Source organism: Phocoena sinus, chromosome 11 (genome assembly GCF_008692025.1).
Source record: "Phocoena sinus isolate mPhoSin1 chromosome 11, mPhoSin1.pri, whole genome shotgun sequence".
Lineage (NCBI taxonomy): Eukaryota > Metazoa > Chordata > Mammalia > Artiodactyla > Phocoenidae > Phocoena > Phocoena sinus.
In genome coordinates, this window is record NC_045773.1 from 44,709,355 (window position 1) to 44,726,070 (window position 16,716).

Consider the following 16,716-nt stretch of genomic DNA (forward strand, 5'->3'; position numbering starts at 1 on the left):
GCCACAACTACTGAGCCCGTGCACCACAACGACTGAAGCCCGCACTCCCAGAGCCTGTGCTCCCCAACAAGAGAAGCCACTGCAATGAAAAGCCCGCACACCGCAATGAAGAGTAGCCCCTGCTCACCGCAACTAGAGAAAGCCCGCGTGCAGCAATGAAGACCCAACGCAGCCAAAAATAAATAAATAAAATAAATTTATTTTTAAAAAAAGAAAATATTTATGTCAAACAACTACCCTGCTTTGTCTTTTCTTCAGGAGACATAGTCAACTTGTTATATATTTTATTAGCCATATCTTACTCACACTACGGTTACCAATTGAGGGTTCAAAGAGCCCCTTGAAATTCTGTATTGTGTACAGAACTTTGCATATAGGTGAGTCTAGGCATTTTTTCCCAGAGAGTTTAGAATCATCAGATTCTCTAAGTAGTTCACACTCAAGACAGACTGAGAGGACTTCCCCGGTGGTGCAGTGGTTAAGAATCCGCCTGCCAATGCAGGGGACATGGGTTCGAGCCCTGGTCTGGGAAGATCCTACGTGCCGCGGAGCAACTAAGCCTGTGAGCCACAACTACTGAACCTGAGCTCTAGAGACCACAAGCTACAACTACTGAAGCCCGCGCGACTAGAGCCCGGACTTCGCAACAAGAGAAGCCACCGCAACGAGAAGCCCACACACCGCAACGTAGAGTAGACCCCGCTCACCGCAACTAGAGAAAGCCGGGGTGCAGCAACGAAGACCCAAAGCAGCCAAAAATAAAAATTTATATATAAAAAAAAACAGACTGAGAATCCATCTTATACCCACAGTTCACTATGATTTTATAGTGTAAACATGGGTCGTAAATTATGGGTTGACAGGTTTCATGCTCCCTGAAGGATAAGTACGCTTACTTTCACAGGACCCTATCTGGAAAGAACCTCAAAAACTAACAAGTTCACTCTCCTTCCTTTAGGTAAAATACCTCTACAATTACCCAAGTCCAGTGAAAACTAAAAGTCTGCTTATTTTTCCCTGTGGGAAAGCAATTCCAGCACCTCATTCTGTAACTTATCACATTTTTAACAACCACTGTAAAAATTTATCTTTGGTCTGTATGTGCTCCAGTTGAGGCCCTCAATAGCCTTATTACTCTTGTTCTTCACTGTATACACAGCTGTAAATGTGTATTAATCTTTTCCAGAGAAGACATATTGTTTGTCGCAGGCCATTTTTAAACCTAATGACTCCAGTGGTAAATGTGTACATACACAACACAGTTCACACACTTTAGGCAGACATTTGGCCAACGTACTAGAACCTAAGTGTGATCAAGTTACTAGTAACAGGAGTTCAGAGTCCCAAAGGCTGGGGAAAATATCTCAGAGGATACACTGCAGCAAGAAGGGGCTCTCCAGCTATTTCTGGCAGCTGTAGTGTAGGCCAGAAGTACGGGTGTCATGGCATCTGGTGGAGGTCTGACCTTACCGGGGGCCCACAATATTGGGCCCCTCTGCAGCCCTCATCCTAGCCTGGCCTGTGATCACAGTTCCACTGCTCTCCCTAGTGGAGACTGTACATTCCAGGCTTTCCCGAGCACTGGCACCCCGACTCCCCCTACTTGCCTGCCTCTCTGGGTTCATCTCCTGTGGTCCTCCCTACACAGACATCGGACCCTCCAGGCCTCCCACCACCAGCAGCGGCACCCTGCCACCCTCTGTGTGTCTGCCCGCTAGCTAAGATTCACCGGCACTCTCAAGGGTTGCTTCCTGCTTCCCAGCGATTGTGGACGAGCTCTGCCCTGGGCAACCCAGCAAATTTGCCCACTGTCCTGTGGGCTGTAGTCACACCTTCTCCAATGAGGTCTGACCCACAGCCTTGGGGAAGAGGTATCCCCTTTCAAGTTTGTCCTTCCTGAGGTACTCTCCCTCTCCCTCAGCTTTCGGATACCCTACAGAGTTCTTTTGAAATCTTACATTTACTCGTCAATTATAGCTTAATAATTCTTTGTATTGAAATTCTTTTATTTAAATCACTATGTGGTTGGGACCCAGACTGACGCAATCACAATGTCTTTGTGCTCATCGATAATATTTGCTAACAGTGTATTTTCATTGTTTTTATTTTTCCTTCTAGTTAAAGTATATTATGGTTAAACAATGTGGTCTACACAATTCCTACTTATTGGAATTTATTGATATGCTTTTAACCTAACGCATGGTGAACTTTTTAAAGTATTTCCAGAAAATTGAAAAGAAGGTACAGTCTCTATTTTCAGGGTAGAAAGACAGATATACTTCTATTAGATTAATCTTACTAAAGTTTTCATATCCTCTATACCAGGGGTCAACAAACTTTTTCCGTAAAGAGCCAGATAGTAAACAACACAGGCCTGTGGGCTACAGAGTCCCTGTTGTAACTCCTCAACTCTACCGTCAAGATGCAAAAGCAGCCATAGACAATTGTTTGTGTGGCTGTATTCAATAAAACTTTACTTACAAAAAGAGGCAGTGGGCCAGAGTTAGTCCACATGCCTTAGTTTGTCAACCCCTGCTCTACATCATCATTTTCACCCACTTGAGTCGTCAAGCAATGAGAAAGACAGGTTAAATCTCTTGATATTACTGTACTTTGTTTTCCCTATATGTTTTGGTCTTTCCCTGTACGTTTTGGTCCTTCTCTGTTTTTATAGTTCCATGCTCTGATATTTGACACAAAAAGGTTCATAGTTATTGTATCTTCCTGTGGACTTTACTCCTTACCATTGTAGAGTCCTTCTCTTTGTCCTGATAAAGGTTTTTTGTTTGCATTAAACCTTACGTCTAATAGAGGAAAACACTTAGAAAGAAAACATACAATAAGACAATAAAATTAAGACCAAAGATAAGTTTAAGAATAAATCTAATTGGAATAAATTCAACTATTAAAGCAAATCTCAGAATGTGGCAAACACCAAAACCCTGTCTATAAGATACATATGTGAAATAGAGTGTCCTAGAAGTTTACCTGAAATAGATTCTTCAACTGCCTTTAAGCTTTTTTTATTGTTTAAATCTTATATGCTATTAATATAAGTATTATCCTACATACCATATATTGCATCAGTTATATTTAGTGGGGATATTTTGAGTCTTTTATATGGCCTTAAAGAGTGCATGATTTGGTTAGTCTTCCCTCTGTTCACTGGAGCCCCATCTATGTCCTGCATATTTCCAAAATATACAAACAGCTCATACAACTCAATAACAAAAAAAACCAAACAACCCAATCAAAAAATGGGCAGCAGACCTAAAAAGATATTTCTCCAAAGAAATATAGATAGCCAACAGGCACATGAAAAGATGCTCAACATTGCTAATTATCAGGGAAATGCAAGTCAAAACTACAATGAGGTTCAAACTTCAAGTCTCCATTGGGTTCTTTTCACATACTCAGTAGTCTTGTGCAGTCTCATCTGTTTTCGTGTAATTTCACTTATTTCATTCTATTTCTATGGAGACTGTGGTGGATATGCTCTAGCTCTGTCTGCGCTTCTGCATTTCAGGGTAGTCCTGCATGCCAAGTAACCCTAAAATATCTTTTTGAAAGAGAACTGACGCCCGCAATGGATTTCTTCTTCCTTCTTGGAATTCATTTCTTGATTTTCCTTTTTTTTTTTTTTTAACCTCACATCCATTAAGAAGAATTTGAGGCTCTGCCTTACTTAAATATCCACTTAAATGAATGATTAGCCACCGCATATTAAAGTAGAAATTTAGTATTTCCAGGCTAAATAATCTTCTGAAACTTCTTTCGGTTCTAGTTTTGAAAGGAATCAAAAGAGCACAGCAACTCAAGACATCATGAAATTCAAATAAAATCACTTCACCCTCTGCAACGACCTGAGAGACACACAAGCAGGTGTGTGAGCTCTTACCAGCGGGATAAGCAGGCTGATAAGGTCTGTCAGAGGCTTGCCGAGCAGCAGCAGGTCTTCTGCGGCCTGAGTGTCCCCTCCAGAGCCGGACTTCTGTGCCTGAACAGGGGGAGGAGAGGGGAAGGGGGTCTTGGAGATTAGTCAGTTTGGCCGCAGGAGACAGGTCCACCCAGTCCCAACAGATGACGGCGCAGAGGAAGCATCTGACCTCAGGCCCCTGAAGAGAAGCTATGCTGGGTAATCATGTGACAGAGTACTCACACTGCCACCAGCTGAGGCCACAGAGGCGGATCTGGGTGCACCACAGATAAAGCAATAACCAGGGCTGTCGCTGGAGGGATGATATTGATGTTCACACACTGCACGCAGTAAAGCACTTTACCTTCCCAACCATCCTGAGACGAGGTGCAGTTATCCCCATTTTTCAGGGGAGAAAACTAAAGTTCAGAGAGGTTGAGTAGTTTGTCTAAAGTCCCACAGACAATGGGTGACAAAGCTGGAGGATGAATCCAGGCTAAATGCCCCCAAATCACACAAGCTCACCTCTTCTGGGCACTGTTATACATACACATTATATGATGCAGACCAAATGCATTCTGCTGTGCCTTCCTTCTCTATATGCACACACCTGCTCAAATAACATCTAGAATATTGATCGAATGAACAGGCTTTGGACCACTGCATGAAGAAGCTTCAGATACAGGTCTACATTGCTTAGGAAGTACACAATGGAAGTAAGAATTCAGAAATGAGTGGCTTGAACTTTAAGTGTGCCTTTTCCAGGAGTTTTATAGAACTGCCTCATTTCAGAGAAGATTTCTATCATAGAGATGAATAATTTCATACTGAGAGAAGGCACTGATTATTTATTGTATTTGCTATAGCACATACACATTTCATTCACATACACCCTCTCTGTTTTTAATTTCACTCAGAACAAAACTACTTTTAGGTAATGACCTTTGCCAGAGCCTTTTTAAAGCAGGCTGCCCCGCCTTAGGTCACTAACATGGACTCTGGGGCCCCTCACATAAATGCCAAGATTCCTTCTGCCTTCGGGCGTATGGAGAGAATTTAAGTGGCGCGCTTTCCTTCGTTCAAAAAAAGGAAAAAGAAAAAAAAAAACAGGATGTTGTGGAAAATCAGACACCTGCCTTTTAACAGCTTGCACCTCTCTGCAGCCAAGGGGGACAACAATAATTGGTAGCTAGGAGTTTCCTCTCACCTCTCCCCTCCCCTATCCCTACTTCAACCCTTGGCCTCTATTAGAGAGGTGAAATTTCCTCCCAGAAAACAAAGGCGTAGCACTACCCTAGGTCTGAACCTTTCTGAGGTTCGGCTGTTGATGCTGCCTTCTGAAGCACCATGTGAGGTGGAATATCGGCCTTTGCACATTAATGTTATCCTTTAGAGAGGACCGACTGTCTCTTGGGAAAAATAAGGCAGTCTTGCAAACCAGCACCTAGGCAGGGAGGGGCATGGGGCCACTGCTTCCTTTCCAAACACACATAAGTAAGGAGACACGGCTACAAGCACAAGCACACACTGTGGGACTCTTCCCGCCAGGATATCCAGTGGGCCTCCAGACCCTCCAAGGTCTACAGTCATTTGTTATTGTCACCAAGAAACAACCTGACCCTGCCCGCCAGTATTCGGGTACCACCTCCTTATAAAGATGCCAGGCGTTCCAGAAAGGGAATGCTATAGCTTGCAGAAGAGGAAGGTGCACATCAGGAAGGCATATGAAATTCAACTCTCCTCACAAAAATCCAGGCCCACAGCAGAAACTCTGTGCGCCAAGGGGATCACATGTGGGTAGCCGAGCAACGAATACAGGGGCCTGGCCAGCCTCTCTCAGGGTCTCTCCAGCTCCCCAAGGGCACACTCTCCAGAGTCAGCCTCTCGATTCCCAGATACCTCATGTGTGCATTCTGCAAGGGGCTCTTTCCACAGCAAGAAAACCCACCTCTGCCGTGATGTTGCTACGGTCCTCCCTGTCCAGTCCTCTGCCTTTGCCTCTGTCCCACTGATCCCTTTCAGCAACTCACTGCCCCAGTCCTTGCTGGCTGGTAACCAACCCCACTCCTGGCCATCCACGGTTCTTGGCTCACCCAGCTGTTACAGCCTGGGCAAAAGGAGAGGGCAGCCTGAGTTGGGTGCTAGCAGTCGTGCTTGAGGCAAAATCTAAATTATTTGCTGACAAATTAAATGAGAAATATGAAAAAGGGAAATTTTAAGAATGACCCCCAGGTGTCTAGTTTGCACAGCAGGATGAGAGGGGCAGGGCTTGCTGGCAGGAGAATGGTTTGGGAGGTGAGTCCTGAGCTCCGCTTTAGACATGTTGAATTTGAGGGGACTGTGGGGCATTCTAGTGGTCACGTTTAGGAAGCTACTGAATATATTAAGTACGGATCTCAGACGAGAACTCCAGGTACAAATATAAATTTAATAGCTGTAAACATATAAAACACGGGCATGTCAACTTATGAGCCATATGTAATATTAAATGGCATTACAGCATTACCCAAAATGAGATAAGGGGATACAGCTAACTTCTTGGCACAAGAAGAAAGGCCAGGAAGAATATAACTCTATTACATCTACCACTGCTACATGAATCTAGTGCACAGGGGGCAGGTCCTCAACAGAGCTTTGTTACATAAACACAGAGGTACGGCACCTGTAGTGAACAAGAGTCAATTCCTCGGGCAGCTGCTGCCAACGTCTTAAGCAGGTTTAAGCACAACAGAGCACAACGTGCAATGGTGTGGCCTAGACAATTCAAGTCAACACTCGGTGTGCTCCCCAGACACCATCACCCACACGCTTGCCATGCACAGATGATACGACTCAGTCCCCACTCTGTAGAACCCCACGGTTTCATTAAAAGAATGGCATGCTTTACGATGGAAAACAGTATGGAGGTTCCTCGAAAAACTAAAAACAGAGTTGCCATATGATCCAGCAATATCACTCCTGGGCACATATCCAGACAAAACTATAATTCCGAAAGATACATGCACCCCTATGCTCATGGCAGCACGACTTACAGTAGCTAACACATGGAAACGGCCTAAATGTCCATCGACAGATGAATGGATAAAGAAGATATGGTACCTATATACGATGAAATACTACTCAGCCATTAAAAAGAATGAAATAGTGCCATTTCCAGAAGCATGGATGGATCTAGAGATGATCATACTATGCAAAGTAAGTCAGAAAGAGAAAGACAAGTACCATATGATAGCACTTATATGTGGAATCTAAAACACAACACAAATGAACTTATCTATAAAACAGACACAAACATAGAGAACAGACTTGTGGTTGCCAAGTGGGGAGGAGTGGGGTGGGCGAGGGAAGATGGATTGGAAGTTTGGTATTAGCAGATGCAAACTATTATACATAGAAGGGATAAACAACAAGGTCCTACTGTATAGCATAGGGAACTATGTTCGATATCCTGTGACAAACCATAATGGAAAAGAATATGAAAAAGAGTACACATATGCATAACTGAGTCACTTTGCTGTACAGCAGAAATTAACACAACACTGTAAAGCAACTATACATTAATAAAATTTAAAAATAGAAGAAGAATGGCAAGCTTTCAAATAACTGCACTAAAGGCAGAGTGTGAAAACTGCCACAGTGGAGGAGGGAATAGAGGAGCTGGGGCGGGAGTAGGAAAAGGTGACACAAAGTCACCGTTTGGATGGTGGGGACGAGGTCTGCAGGGAATGACATGGACAGCCGGTGTTTCAGGTGCTGGAATCACGTGAGGAAAGGCCGGGAGTGAAAAGGCACCGGATCCATGTGGAAAATGCCAAGGTGACTGTTTGGCGTGCGCATGGGCTGCATGAGGGCTGGCGGACAAGGCTGGAAAACCACCCTGGGGCTGATCATACGAGGCCTTGACCGTCTTGCAAAGGAGTTAGAAAATGATATGTAGATAATGAGATGTCATCGAAGTTTTCAAGGGCAGGAGAGAAACGATGAGGACCACGGACTACAGCAGACAAATCTCACTTGTACTCAGCCACCAGACAGGGTAGCTCATGGGGGACAACAATAAGGGCAAAGCCTGGAGGAGTCGAACTGGTAACTCCAAGGGATACTGAAATAGAGACTGTAGCCCCTACCCTGGCAGCCTTCACGTGGGTGTGAGATCAAAGACGACTCAGGGGCCACATTTCAGTCTTCCAGGCAATGCCGACACACCTGCCGACCAACAGCAGATAAACCGTCCTACTACCAGAGTAATGTATCAAGCTGTCCCCCATCACTCCAGAAGTGAGAGACAAGGCCCAGACTGGGAAGTCAGGTGACCTGGATTTTAATATTGAATATTTTCTTTCCCTAGCCCCCAAACTTGGTAACATTCCCCCGCCGCTGTTCACTCTGCAGGACCCTGTACCTCCCAGGGGTGAGGCATCTCAGTGTATTAAGATGATGATTTGCTCCACTATTTGGGTATTGGCCGTCATACCAAAATGAAGCTCCCTGACACCTAACACCCTTCTTCTCTTGATTCCTGCCAAAATCACAGGTGCCAAGCCCTAGGCTAAGCTCACAAATGCAAAATAAAACCATAAATTTATATCTCGTAAGCCTGCTAGGAATTAATTCTCTCCGTAAATACGAACTGAGTGCCCTCCCATGTGCCAGGACACAGAAATGAAGAAATCATGGCCCCCAGGAACCCTCTGTAAACAGAAAGGGGAGGTGAGCACCTTTCTTCTTGTTGCTATTAATAATACAGCAACCATTTATCGCTTACCTTCCCTGGGCCAGGTATACTTAAGGCACATCATATTTACATATCTTGTGTTCTCTCATTTAAGTCCCCTGCTGAGTAGTTAGCATGTCTACTTTACAGACAAGGAAACTGATACTCAGGACAAGTAACATGCCCAGCGCCTCACAGGTAAAAGTGACGTGGCTGGGGGCTTCCCTGGTGGCGCAGTGGTTCAGAGTCCGCCTGCTGATGCAGGGGACATGGGTTCGTGCCCCGGTCCGGGAAGATCCCACACACCACAGAGCGGCTGGGCCCGTGAGCCATGGCCGCTGAGCCTGTGAGTCCCGCAACGGGAGAGGCCACAAGAGTGAGAGACCCATGTACCGAAAGAAAAAAAAAAAAAGTGACGTGGCTGGGATTCAAATCCAAGGTGTTCCAGCCTGCAAGGCCCAGGTGCTCCCACCACACCAGTGAGTCCTGAGCATCTATTGGTCTCTGCTTCCACATCCTTCACACACAAACTCACAAGGTAGGTTGGGGATAGGGACTGGACTCCTAGCAGAGATTCTGACACCTCCCTCCCCTACTCCTCACCTTCCCAGTACACATTCCTGCATCATATCCCTCTCCTCCCTGAAAAAGAAAAGTGCTTCATAAATCTAAGCACTATTATCATTTTAAACACTGGCAACACTCAGCTCTTCTACTTTCGAGAGGTTCCTGTTAAAAGCAGACATGAGCTTTGAATGCAGAAGAATCCCAGGTGTGCAGACAAATGGAAGAGGTGACTTGTGCTTTGGAAAGAACTTTCAGCTCAGTGTTCTAGAAGGACGTGTCGTTGGCGCCCACTCCATTTCTTTTCGCAACCTTTTCCCTAATTCAGTCTCAAGGACCCTACCTCTTTCAGACTGACACCAGGTATCATGTAAATCAAAGTCAGTCATCAAGGTCAAAAGCAATACCTGGCAGATATTATAGGGAAAGATTTAGAAAGATGAGAGCAGTAAAATACAAAGTGGTGCTGAGGGCTTCCCTGGTGGTGCAGTGGTTGAGAGTCCACCTGCCGATGCAGGGGACACGGGTTCGTGCCCCGGTCCGGGAAGGTCCCACATGCCCCGGAGCGGCTGGGCCCGTGAGCCATGGCCACTGAGCCTGCGCGTCCGGAGCCTGTGCTCTGCAACGGGAGAGGCCACAACAGTGAGAGGCCCGTGTAACCCAAAAAAAAAAAAAAAAAAAAAAAAAAGTGGTGCTGAAAAAAATGAAAGAATAAAAAACAGTGATCTATTGGTACACTAACAAATTGAAAAAAAGAATTAGAAAATATTTTGTACTAAGGAGTTTCCTTTTAAACACCCTACCTGATCACTTGAAATAAAAGAGGATTTCTATGTTCTGGAATTTAAAGAATTTTTAGACTTCTGATCCTTTTTATCCACAACCTACACAATCTTTTTTTTTTTTTTTTTTTTTTGCGGTACGCGGGCCTCTCACTGTTGTGGCCTCTCCCGTTGCGGGGCACAGACCCCAGACGCGCAGGCCCAGCGGCCATGGCTCACAGGCCCAGCCGCTCCGAGGCACGTGGGATCTTCCCGGACCGGGGCACGAACCCGTGTCCCCTGCATCGGCAGGCGGACTCTCAACCACTGCACCACCAGGGAAGCCCCACAATCTTTTACAGATTGATTTCATCAAAGCATCTTGTGAGAGTAACTATCAACGACACCTTGAAGAATTACATAAAGCTACCACTGTGGAAAGTGAAATAAGAAACAATGCTCTCGATAACTGAAAAGGACCTACTGTATAGCACAGGGCACTCTACTCAATACTCTGTTATGACCTACATGGGAAAACAATCTAAAAAAGAGTGGACCTATGTGTATGTATAACTGATTCACTGTGCTGTATAGCAGAAACCAACACAACAATGTAAATCAACTATATTCCAATAAAAATTTTAAGAAAAAGAAACAATGCTCTCTGAAGAGACACTTATTAGAAAAGAGAGGGAAAACTAGGAGAAATCCATAATTCAGGATTCTGTAAGTACTTAGCCAAGCTTTACTGTTCATTTAGAATATGAGCAAAAAAAAATAGCAACGTAGTCCAAAGGCAATTTTCATCTACTGGCTTTACAAGTTTGGGTTAAAACTTATTGACTAACTATCAGCCTGGTTGAGGGGATCTTGGAATTATTTAGTAAAACACACAAGACAAGCTACATACATCACCACCTTAACTGCAGGTAAAAGATAATGATGAATAACAGAGACTAAACCGGGGTCTAGAGATTCATTCTTGGGTCTGCTACTGTGACTCTTGGCAAGGTATCAGAACAGTCTGCTTTCAACATCAACTTCTGCATCTATCCAAGCCAGGATGCTACCATTGATACACATCTCTTGCAATTTTATTGGGTTTCTAAATATAACAGTGAATTCATATTGGCTGTGTGCTATCCCATGATCTAAGTACCAGCTGACTCAATTCTTTAGAGAAAACATGAAAGGAGATAATTATGCATGTGGTGGTACCTAACATATAAAGTACTACTCAGTGAACTCACATGCCCTTCCTTCCTCAGAGCACGATGCCAGGTTACAGTCTGGGGCTACCTGACTTTTCTATAGCCACTAAATAATGGGGTGGCCAAAAGATTCATTCAGTGTTTCCATAAGATGGCCCTAGTGGCACTTAGTTGTCTTTAACTTCATTTGAAACAATTTTGTTAGTGACAGCTGTCATATCAGCGTGCGTTTAAAAAAAAACATCAAAATTGGTGGATTTTTGTGTAGCCATTTTAATACTGAAGATGGAAGAAAAAAAGCAACATTTTCGGGGGGCCTCCCTGGTGGCGCAGTGGTTGAGAATCCGCCTGCCGATGCAGGGGACGCGGGTTCGTGCCCCGGTCTGGGAGGATCCCACATGCCGCAGAGCGGCTGGGCCCGTGAGCCATGGCCGCTGAGCCTGCACGTCCGGAGCCTGTGCCCCGCAATGGGAGAGGCCACAACAGCAAGAGGCCCGCGTACCGCAAAAAAAAAAAAAAAAAAAAAAGCAACATTTTCAGCATACTATGCTTTATTATTTCAAGAAAGGTAAAAACACAACTGAAACGCAAACAAAGACTTGTGCAGTGTATGGAGCAGATGCTGTGACTGATCGAACATGTCAAAAGTGGTTTCTGAAGTTTCATGCTGGAGATTTCTCGCTGGTTGATGATCCGCGGTCAGGTAGACCAGTTGAAATCGAGAGCGATCAAACTGAGACATTAACTGAGAACAATCAACGTTATACCATACGGGAGACAGCCGACATACTCAAAATATCCAAATCAAGCACTGAAAATCATTTGCACCAGCTTGGTTATGTTCATCGCTTTGATGTCTGGGTTCCACATAAGTTAAGGGAAAATAACCTTCCTGACCGTATTTCCGCATGTGATTCTCCATTGAAATGTAATGAAAACGTTTTGTTTCTAAAACAAATTGTGATGAGTGATAAAAACTGGATACTGCCCAATAACGTGGAATGGAAGAGACTGTGGGGCAAGTGAAATGAACCGTCACCAGCCACACCAAGGCTGGTCTTCTTCCAAAGAAGGTGATGTGTATATGGTGGGATCAGAAGGGAGTCCTCTATTATGAGCTCCTTCCAGAAAACCAAACGATTAATTCCAGCAAGTACTGCTCCCAGTTAGACCAACTGAAAGCAGCACTCAATGAAAAGTGTCCAGAATTAGTCAACAGAAAACACATAAGCTTCCATCAGGGTAACGCAAGACCGCATGTTTCTATGATGACCAGGCAAAAACTGTTACAGCTTGGGTGGGAACTTCTGATTCATCCGCCATATTTACCAGACATTGCACCTTCGGATTTCCATTTATTTAGGTCTTTACAAAATTCTCTTAATGGAAAAAATTTCCATTCCGTGGAAGACTGTAAAAGGCACCTGGGACAGTTATTTGCTCAAAAAGACAAAAAGTTTTGGGAAAATGGAATTATGAAGTTGCCTGAAAATGGCAGAAGGCAGTGGAACAAAAAAGGGTGAATATGTTGTTCAATAAAGTTCTTGGTGCAAATGAAAAATGTGTCTTTTTATTTAAAAACCGAAGGAACTTTTTGGCCAACCCAATACATCTCTAGCCCTCAAAACCATCTTGCAGGGGGCCTGATTCCTCCAGCTCAAAGCAACGGTAATCAAGACAGTATGGTAGTGGCACAAAAACAGAAATATAGACCAATGGAACAGGAGAGAAAGCCCAGAGATAAACCCATGTACATATGGTCACCTTATCTTTGATAAAGGAGGCAAGAATATACAATGGAGAAAAGACTGCCTCTTCAATAAGTGTTACTGGGAAAACGCGACAGCTACATGTAAAAGAATGAAATTAGAACACTTCCTAACACCACACACAAAAATAAACTCAAAATGGATTAAGGACCTAAATATAAGGCCAGATTCTATAAAACTCTTAGAGGAAAACATAGGAAAACTATGACATAAGTCACAGCAAGATCCTTTTTGACCCACCTCCCAGAGAAATGGAAATAAAAACAAAAATAAACAAATGGGACCTAATGAAACGTAAAAGCTTTTGCACAGCAAAGGAAACTGTAAACAAGACAAAAAGACAACCCTCAGAATGGGAGAAAATATTTGCAAACGAAGCAACTGACAAAGGATTATCTCCAAAATATACAAGCAGCTCATGTAGCTCAATATCAAAAAAACAAACAACCCAATCCAAAAATGAGCAGAAGACCTAAACAGACATTTCCCCAAAGAAGATATACAGATGGCCAACAAACATATGAAAGGATGCTCAACATCACTATCATTAGAGAAAAGCAAATCAAAACTACAGTGAGGTATCACCTCACACCAGTCAGAATGGCCATCATCAAAAAATCTACAAACAATAAATGCTGGAGAGGGTGTGGAGAAAAGGGAACCCTCTTGCACTGTTGGTGGGAATGTAAATTGATGCAGCCACTATGGAGAACAGTATGGAGGTTCCTTAAAAAACTACAAATAGAACTATCATACGACCCAGCAATCCCACTACTGGGCATATACCCTGAGAAAACCATAATTCAAAAAGAGTCATGTACCAAACTGTTCATTGCAGCTCTATTTACAATAGCCAGGACATGGAAGTAACCTAAGTGTCCATCGACAGATGAATGGATAAAGAAGATGTGGCACATGTATACAATGGAATATTACAGCCATAAAAAGAAATGAAGTTGAGTTAGTTGTAGTGAGGTGGATGGAGATAGAGACTGTCACACAGAATGAAGTAAGTCAGAAAGAGAAAGACAAATACCATATGCTAACACATATATATGGAATCTTAAAAAAAAAAAAAAAAAGGTTCTGAAGAACCTAGAGGCAGGACAGGAATAAAGATGCAGGCGTAGAGAACAGACTTGAGGACACGGGGAGAGGGAAGGGTAAGCTGGGACAAAGTGAGAGAGTGGCATGGACATATATACACTACCAAATGTAAAATAAAATAGTGGGAAGCAGCCACATAGCACAGGGAGATCAGCTCGGTGCTTTCTGCCCACCTAGAGGGGTGGGATAGGGAGGGTGGGAGGGAGACGCAAGAGGGAGGGGATATGGAGATATACGTATACGTATAGCTGATTCACTTCGTGATAGAGCAGAAACTAACACACCATTGTAAAGCAATTATACTCCAATAAAGATATTAAAAAACAAAAAAAAACATCTTGCAATTCCACATTATCAGTCATAACGGAAAGCAAGTGTGAGGGTTTATGTGTTGCATATGCATGTATATGTATGTGTGTGTATCTATGCACATACAAACACATTATGTGTGCGTGTGTATGCGTACCTAAAACCTCAATCCGCTGCTGCTCGCTAGCTAATCCATCCTGTTGGGGGTGGGCTGGAGTGCCATCTCTGGACAGGAAAGACTACACACTGCCTGGCCAACCTCACAGTCCAAATGATCTCTGGGTCGCCAGCAGTTCCCTAATGAGTACTCACCAATTCTTTGCTTGGGCCTCTCCTGCTTTCCTTTCAGATTTTGTGTTCAAATTACCTGTCCTTGACACTGGTCACCCAAAGATGGCTAATGAATATGGTATTCTCTCCCTACGGAATCATATGTTCTTTTCCAAAAATAAAGCCACATTCAAGGAAGATGAGAGAAAAGAGAAGGAAAGGGAAGTGGGACGTGGCACAGGGTAGTTCAAGATGTGGAGAAAGAGGTCCTCTACCTGCAGAGCCAGTCGCACGACCCCGGAGGTATAGGTCAGCATGCTGTGCAAAATATCAAGCAGGGAAAATAGCAGGGCGGCTGCCATCTCGTTGTTGTTTTTATTGTCCACATCCAAGCACAGTGTGGCAGTTTCAGTGAACAGGTTACAGACATGATGGACCAGTCCTGGTGGTAAAATAGGAGAAGGGTAAAAACATTCATCATAAAATATAAAAATAACGTGTCACGTAAACCCAGAAGAGCAGGCATACATAGTCTACGTTGCATAAACTCTAAACAGTCCTTCAACTGTTATTTGTACCAGGTACACTTGGGAAGCGTTTCTAACATGCAGGTTCCCAGGCCACACGCCCAGAGAGTCTGCTCAGGAGCCTGGAATGAGGCCTAGGAATATACTTGTTAAAAAGCTCCCCCGCTGATTTTGATGGAAGGGTTCCCCAAATTACACTTTGAGAAACACTATACAACATGGACAGGCTTCCAGGGATGGAAGACTCCCTGACACTGCACAGTGCTATATGCAAACATCCTGTCCCCAGGTTCTGTTTAAAGGTACAGTTCTTCATGGGGTGGCTCAGAGACCACAAGTGAACTGGGGATCTATCAAGGATGGAAAAGTAATTGGGTCACCTCCAGAGGCTAAAGAAATGAAGTGATTTTTTTCACATGCATTCCAAAGTGTACGATAATGATTTTAAGCAATGTGAAATTGAGAAATTGCCAGGTCTGTCTCTGCAAACCTCATATTCACACTGTGGCTGGTCTTCATCAACTTTCACTTTTTTTTTTTTTGCGGTACGCGGGCCTCTCACCGTTCTGGCCTCTCCCGTTGCGGAGCACAAGCTCCGGACGCGCAGGCTCAGCGGCCATGGCTCACGGGCCCAGCCGCTCCGCGGCATGTGGGATCCTCCCGGACCAGGGCACGAACCCGTGTCCCCTGCATCGGCAGGCGGACTCTCAACCACTGCGCCACCAGGGAAGCCCTCAACTTTCACTTTGATGTAGTTTGTTATGACCAATACATTTAAGTTGGCATTTTTATTATTATTGTAACGCAGCATTACATTTTGAATTCCCAAAATGATTCAGATGTAAACGTGGTGAAAAGACAACATGAAATGTTATAAACCGAAACGGTAAGGGGGTCCTTTAGTATCAACAGATCTCAACGTTCTAGAAAAAAGTGAATCTTCGACTATAAATATTTTACACAAGCAGATGGGGAAAAAAACATGGTAAGCAAGGAGGACATGTGTTGTAAGCTGGACCTGCAATCCACTTATTTATTGGCCCTGCAATCCACTGGTCGCTAGTTCTCAGGACAATTGGATGGAAACTCTGTCAGGCACAGCCATCCGACCTTTGGTACCCTTCCCAGACACTGCACACGGTCATTTTCAGTAAACCAATCTAGTGTTCCTAGACAAGTGCAAAGTAATTAGACTACAAAAGCAATTAACTTTATCACTAAAGGCAGAGAGAAACCAAAATTACAGAGCATCATTCAAAGTTGTAATCCTTGCGGCAAAAACTGGTATAAGCCACAAAGCTGAAAATAAATACACTTGAAGGGAAAGTCGAATGAATTATTCGCAAAATTTCTCTATCAAGTGACAAGGTTTCATAGCACAAATCATCAATGACACATAGTAAAGAAAAGCAATTATTAGGACGCATGCATTACACCGACAGGCATTCTCTTCTGAGTTAGCCTGCATCACTCAAGTGCAGTCTATGAATCAGCACTTGGCGTTTGTGAGCTGCAGGTAGGGTAGAAGGGCTTTAAAATGTAGTATGTGGTAAACACATGCTGCAAGA

General features: G+C 43.9%; 1 protein-coding gene across 7 annotated transcripts in view; it reads right to left on the reverse strand.

Annotated features, from left to right (window-relative positions):
• ULK4 (unc-51 like kinase 4) overlaps window positions 1–16,716 on the reverse strand; it is a 530,371-nt gene that overhangs the window by 163,406 nt on the left and 350,249 nt on the right. For all 7 annotated transcript variants that reach the window (XR_004352053.1, XR_004352054.1, XR_004352055.1 and 4 more), the window contains 2 exons: window positions 14,897–15,063; window positions 3,899–3,997 (listed from right to left, as the gene is read on the reverse strand). Coding sequence is in view for 4 of the 7 variants with exons in the window: in XM_032647445.1 (XP_032503336.1) it covers window positions 3,899–3,997; window positions 14,897–15,063 (266 nt within the window). In the remaining 3 variants the exon portion in view is untranslated. The remainder of the gene's footprint in view (window positions 1–3,898; window positions 3,998–14,896; window positions 15,064–16,716) is intronic.